At 33.3% G+C, this 7,388-nt stretch overlaps 1 protein-coding gene across 1 annotated transcript in view; it reads left to right on the forward strand.

Annotated features, from left to right (window-relative positions):
* Positions 1 to 6,830, forward strand: part of LOC117181510 — a 31,568-nt gene extending 24,738 nt beyond the window's left edge. Inside the window, exons 2-3 of the mRNA XM_033374266.1 lie at positions 1,508 to 1,556; positions 6,551 to 6,830. Of these exons, the coding sequence (XP_033230157.1) occupies positions 1,508 to 1,556; positions 6,551 to 6,793 (292 nt within the window). The 3' untranslated portion in view covers positions 6,794 to 6,830. The remainder of the gene's footprint in view (positions 1 to 1,507; positions 1,557 to 6,550) is intronic.
* The last annotated feature ends 558 nt before the right edge of the window (positions 6,831 to 7,388 follow it).

Here is a 7,388-nt window from a genome sequence, read left to right on the forward strand (position 1 = left end):
AACCTTCAAATAAAAGAAATAAAAATTTTAACAAAGTAGTTGAACTTGTGATAGAAAAGAGGACTTTTTTTTACAAAATAGTTACATTTTCAACAAAATAATTAATTTTTCAATCAAATAATAGAGTTTTCATCCAAACGAGATGAATTCCAAAATCACCAATTTCTTTAATTTCTTTCAAATGCGGATCAAGATTTAAATAATACTATTATAATATAACATAATTATAATATTATCATTAATAATATATATAGAATCGACAGTCCAGCATCGAAATCTGAAAATATTAAAATGCCAATCTCTTCATTTTATTTCAAAGCAGATAGAAATATAAATGGAACCGTCGAAGTATTCCGACCCGCAATCGTGCACCTTCAAGTTTTCAAATACAGAAGAGGAGGAATGGGTTGCGCGCGCAACCCAGGCATGTATATCGTCTCCTACCATATTTACACGTACATAGACGTGTCATAGTATTGGACCACGTCTCGTTTCAGATCTGGGATCACTGAGTCCGTACAGTGGAACCGGACGTTCGCTCCCCTCAGCCGGTGCCGACCTGTGAAGCTCGGGAGCGGAAAGTATACTGCCCTTGAAGATGACGACAGTGTCGGTGGCGGTAACGGTCACGACGATGTTGTTGGTGTCGATGTGGACACAGCTCACGATGGCTCCACTGATGAAAGCTCTGATAATGGTACTCTTTTGCCAAAAAAGGTTAAAAAATTACTCCGTTCCACGGAAGCAGAGATGCTTTTTCAATCATACAGTAGTACGTATGAAGGAAGTTCTTTATCATACTTTGCTGGTTGGTCTGCCCACGTAGCCACGAAGAAGTGGTCGTATAGTCCTTGTTTCGACCAACTTCTGAAGCCCTTAAAAGCATCAGGAGATGGAAATGATACCTACATAGTGTCCCGAGAGTACGAGTCTAAAACTAATTACAAAGTGACTACTTAAGAAGCCTTCTGAGAAATTTCGCGAAATTGTAACAGAAAATTTACTCACGTTTGAACGTTGCGTAACTGCGAAACGTCATCAGTATGGAATTTTGGACATGCTCGAGAAAAATTCGATTCTCAAGACGGGTATAATATACCCAAAAAAGTTCTCTAGATCTGATCCTTGCCATGAACACAGAGTCTTTGTCCTCAGATCTCTATTTAAAGCCAAAATGCATCGAATTTCAGTGTCGACAAGGGTAATAGAATCTCTGCAAAGAAGACTAAGCAGCAAAAAATTCTGATTAAAGAGCAGCAAGGGCGAGTAAGCGAAAAGCAATAGCAGAAGTAGCAGGCCATAAACCCATACGAATGTTAAGGAATCTGCTGCATAAGTGCATGGACCGATGTCTATTTATTCAGAATATTCCTTAATTTATTTAAATTGTCAAATCATATTGTTACTTTCATCGCTTGAAAACAGTGATTCATGCACTCATACCGTTTATAAATATAATTTATATGTTTTATATCGATAATTCCTATTAATATATTTTGTTTTTCAGCCAAAGACGTAAGAAAAAATCGTTTTGCGGCCAAAGAGAATTTCTTTCAGTAAGTTAATAATCAAACTGAAAATTTACTTTTTCCTTGCTCAATCGCTGATACATTTACGTGTTCAGATGCATAATTTAAATAGTACAAATTAAAGGATAAGTTAAAAAATACAACACAAAAACACCAAAAAAACGTAGAAACAAAATACTTTTATAATACTAATAACTTTTATTTTTTCAGTAAAAATCACAAGAATAAATGTTTTCATATATTAATACGGATAACAAAAAGTCAGCGTGGTGCCATCCTATGCGCCGGTACGCAGTCCGATTGACAGCACCACTGTTCAAGCACATGAGTAGCTCGGTGTAAGCGCCATGGCTGGCAATATTCCTGGTAAGAAGAGAAGAATTAAGAAAATTTCAGAAACTGAATTCCCATTAATATGTGAATTTTCCTCCGTTGAAAGTCCCACCCTAAATATAAACTAATTATGTAAATAGAAATAATTTGTAGTATTTTCAAAGAATATTTTTATAATTCTGCTTGAAGACAAATCAGTTTTCTTTACCTTACACAACATTATAAATAGAATTTATTACTATTCTATTATATTATTAAATCTATAGTTTATTTAAACAATATAAAATATTAAAATTAAAATTACTCAACCGTTATGGCAGATAAAAAATTAAATTTCTAAACTTATGTTGCACACGGAGGAATACAAGCTATGTAAGTGCACATATTTTGTGGACATATTAGAGGGAACTGAATAAGTCGAAAATACAGCATGTAAGTATGGAATTAAAAATAACCATGAAATGTGTGTCTACTGATCGGGTTAAAAGGAATTAAAAAAGTGGAAAATATATTGGCCTGTCTGGAATAAAACAAAAGTGTCAATCGTTAAGGAAATAAAAAAGAGCTGGTTTCGGAGATAAACCTATTCTTTCGTTGGGTACTTCTCACGATGGAAAATTAGCACATTCGAAAAAAAAGGTTAAAAAATGCTCACTCTTTCACTTAAATCTGAAAATATTAAATTTTTCTCTATTCTTTTCTTCTTACCGGGTTGCCCACCCGACCGTCTAGCGACCAACGTACCGGCTATATGGAATCTCGAAATTGCAAATGAATGGATTCCTTTAATTATAATTAGAATTATGTTTAAAAATATTAGTTTGAGGAGCATTAATTAATATATATATATATTTTTGAAGACTTTTATTTTGATTTTGGAAGCTCAGAAAATTTTTCAGTTTCTTCGAGTCTCGAAAAATTCAAACTCGCGAACGCAACTCCTTCAAACCACAAATAGAGACACGCTTTCAAGCCTTTCAGATGTTACTGATGAGCAGAGGAGTCGAATTTTTTTAGCAGATCTTTCGGAAGAGTGTTTTGCACATCTATTTCCATAGTTTTTTAAAAGAACGGAACGATTGTTTATCAACAAAAACTATTTTCGACCGGCTGTTATAAAGTGTTGATTTTGTCGAAACGGCCATCTTGAGATTGAGAAGGATGCGCAGGGAATTGTGGGAAATTACAGTTAAATCTTCCGTCCGTAGAGGGCTTTCAGTTTCCAGGACATTAATTCCGTCTATGGAAGGCACATCGTCCCTCGGCCGTCGTGCGCGTAACGGTCTTCAAGAGCGTTTGCACGCGCGATTGCAGAGAGCGACACATTGTGCACGCACTTCGTTCTGCCGCTCATTCATAGAAGCGTCTACACCCCAACTGATACTTTGCGCTCGGGAGCAATCGGCAAGTTTCGTATCCAAGTTTCTTAACGCGATCGTTTTGAATGACATGCAAGCGAAATTGTTACATTATTTTGAGTTTTATACCATTCAAGTTAGATTAATGTATCCATAAACATAGATAATTTTATGTGCATAGAATGCAAACGCACTTTCACACGTGATAGTGATTTAACCCAGTGGGCACCGGAACATCCTAATGATGTCTTTGGACGTCTTTAAATGTCCTGGGCATTCTTGGACATTGGCGTCTAACTCCCAGGGTCGTGATAAAAACAATTTTAGGACGTCCTAAAGACGTTCTATGTCTAGCCTACAGTTATCCCAAAGATGCCCGCAGGGCTGGCCCTAAAGATACCCCAAAAAGACCTATAAGAGACATGATTATTTTTTCAGGCTAAAAAGTGCAAGACCTCCCTGTGGGCACCAGGACATCAAAAGGACGTCCTAAAAACGTCTTTATATATCCTACGATATTGTGAGTATAATGTGAGCCATTAAGAGTATGAAATTCAATGTCGAAACAGAATAATATTGTAGGGCTTTAAAAAATTAACATTTTATTCTACCGACTATTTTTATATCGTGCGTTGCTTAGTTTAAAATGTTAATTATCGTTTGTTTTTTGAGGGTTTGAAAATGTTATAACTTTAATAATTTTTCTTTTAAAGAAAAAAGTCGTTGAGATAAATTGTTCGTGTCTCTGAGTGCTACGGAAAACCATACATAGAATTTTCAAAAGTTGTTATGCTAAAAAAAGTTGTTATGATAACATTGTAAGGCTCCCAGAAAGAAACATTTATTTACTCATACATTTTTTTCATATCATGCGTTGTTTATCTTAAAATGTTAATTTTCGTTTGTTTTTTAGGATTTTGAAAATGCTATAACTCTTACAATTTTGATTTTATTGAGAAAAGTCATATATATAAATTGTTTGTGTTTCAAAATACTATGGAAAACTGTAAATAGAATTTCAAAAGCTGGAAAAAACATGGTTCCGAAAATTTTGGAAATGTGCTCAATCATTGAGTTTTTATACAAAATGGCAAGTTAATGAGCTCGTTCTTTCTTTTCGGGTGCTGAAAAAGTGTGCCGAAGCAGAATCAGATCTGATCAATTCTTTCGAAAGTTATCGTGCTAACAAAAAAAAACCATCCACGGACGGACAGACAGGCACATTCGTAAAAACCTGTTTTTCGGATTCAGGGGGTCTCAAAACGTGGACATTTGACAAAAACAGTTATGGCGAGAACAGTGATGGCGACTGTGCGGCCTAGCAGCAACGAGCAACACTGACGAAAAATCGTTGTGCGCCTAGGATGAGATGCGCAAACTGAAATTGGCCGACGTACGCGCACAGTCCTCAAAAGTACTTCATTAAAGAAATTTGATTCTTGTAATTTATCAGAATTCCCTAATTCAAATCATAATGTATCCTGTATATTATATTTCTTCAGGTAAGCCTAAAAAGTCCTAAAAAAGAACACTCTACCTATTCTAGGGTTGTGGTATTTCATATTTCACACGTGACCTAGTGGAACTCCTATGCGCATTGAACTGAAACTTTGAACAGAAATCACATACGACGTCTTCATGGTGTCTTTATGATGATTTTAGGATATCTCCGTGTAATTTATAAATTTATGAAAAAACAGTTTTTCCACTTTTAGAACAGTTTCGGGCTTACTCTAGAGGATGTTTTTGGTTTCGATCACATTTTCACAATAAAACTTAGAGAAATCTCAAAGACGAAATATTTCTAAGTTGAACGTTAAAAAATAAATCTTAAAAATTAAGTCTCAAATAGTTTTTTGTAATATTTCAGAGCATTTAAGCATTCAAGTCTTGTGAGAGAAAAATATAGAAATACTTTGAATTTGGGTTAATTTCGAATAATGATAATCTTATACAAGACGCTTCAAAGATGTCCTTGGGACATACTTACGACAATGTCCCTTGGATATCCTTTCAAGACATCCTTAAGACGACGAAATGCCAGAGATATATAACCTTTTAAAGACATCCTTAAGCCGTATTGATAACATCTTTAAGATATACTTTATGGGACTAGATTAGAACGTCTTTATTACGACCTCATGACTCATGCAACTGTTTGGTTGAAAATGTTTGAAAATGTAGCTAATCCGTAGAGAATTGAATTTTTGTTTAAAATTTGTAGTTTGTGTTAAAAATGAAATAAAATATTTTCTTGGTAAAAGTTGAACTTAGAAAAAATGGTCTTTTATCGTAAAAAGTGCTCTGTTTTAGTAAAAATATTATCTTTCTTGGGTACAAATGCAAGTTTTTGTTTGAAAGATTTGGTTGAATCAATTTGTTTATAAATCATTTCTTTTTCAGAATTTACATTTCTAGTTAAAAGTTCATCTCTTTGGTTGAAAGTTTAATTATTACGTTGAAAATTAATATTTTTTATAATTTTTTAAAGTTAAGCTACATTGTTAAAACTAAATTTTTTTGCTTAAAGGCTTATGTCTTTCTTTGAAAATTTAACTTTTTACTGGAAAAGCCTTTTTTTGTTTCAGATTAATTTTTGAACTGAAAATGTAACTTTTAATCATTTTTTAAAGATTGATCTTTTAGTTTGAAAATTTTCCTTTTTTATGGTGAAGAAATAATTTTCTTGGTTCAAAATTTCATTTTTCTTTGGTAAAAATGCGCCAGTTTCGTGTGAAATTTATTTTTTGCTCAGAAGTCATATTTTTGGTTTGAAAATTCAATTTATGTATAGGAAATTCTTCTTTTGTCTTAAAGGTTGTATTATTTATATAAACTTTTATTTCTTTCTTGAGTGAAGAATCTTCAGTTATTGAAAATTCGTCTTTTTGGTTATCAAATTATTTTTTTGGTATGATTTTGTTCTTTTTTGATTGAAATATAAACTATAACACTTTTTTGTTGGGAATTTATAGCTTGAGGTAGAAAATTGAAATATTATGTTAAAATTTCAATTATTTCGTTGGAATTTGAATATTAATGAAGAAAAATTAAAAAATTATTCAAGTAAACATCAGGGAATTTTTAAAATGAAGGTCTGGACCCCCTGTCTACTTCTACTAGCAATAACTAGCAAAACATTTCTGGAAAATAAAAATTGCGTACATTAACAGGGGGAGGAGGGGTAGAAATATTTTGTTAAGTTTTGTTACAGGGGGTAGGAGGGGTATTTGATTGGGCCTATAATCCGTTACATAATTTAAATACGGCCCCTTATGAGTATTAGGGTTTTCATTTAGAAGTGTCCATATAATTTCCCTTTTATTTTAGATGATACACCAACTAATGTACAAATCTCAGGAGAAAAAGTTGGCAATAAATGTCCTTCGACAAGAGTTTATAGCGGCACCTAGGCAAACGAAAGAACCTGCTAACAAGAAAATTGAACCTCAAAGAAGCCTATTCAGCACACGAAAGACTACATTGAAGAAAAGCAGAAGTTTTGAAAAACCAAGTCAAGATGAGCAAAATTCCATTGCTGTAGCTTTATTACAAAAAGATGCATCAAATTAGATACTTCACTGTTAGAAAAAATTTGTACCCAATAGAATTATCTAAAAGATTATCAGAAAAGTATATAAAACTTAATAGAAATGTATTCTAATAACGATCTGATATGGTTCAAATATTAATTTTAAAATACATTCGTATTTCAAATTTACTACATGAAATTCCACTCAGACTGATCGTCAGCGCAATAAACTCTCCAGCTTACAAACTAGCACGCTTCCTTGCTACAAAACTAAATCCTTTTACAGGGAACTATCAATGACGTCAAAAACTCATTTGACTTAATCAAAAAGATACAACAGGTTCATATTCAACCCCAATATATCATTCCCGGCAATAAGCGTTGAATAGAGAAAAATTAAAATTTTCAGATTTCAGCGTGAAAGTGAAGAATATTCTATTATTTTGAAAGCGCGATTTTTCCATCTGCCTAAACTGTCATTATAAGAATAGGATATTTCAGAAACTAATTCGTTTCTATTAACATGGCAGCCGCCGCATAGGTTTCTACTACCCAAAAGAGAACGTGTTTTCAATATATTTAATTCCTTGTAATTGTACCGACAGATACAACTCAGAGGGACGTCTTCTATTCCCC

Source organism: Belonocnema kinseyi, chromosome 10, assembly GCF_010883055.1.
Source record: "Belonocnema kinseyi isolate 2016_QV_RU_SX_M_011 chromosome 10, B_treatae_v1, whole genome shotgun sequence".
Taxonomy (NCBI): domain Eukaryota; kingdom Metazoa; phylum Arthropoda; class Insecta; order Hymenoptera; family Cynipidae; genus Belonocnema; species Belonocnema kinseyi.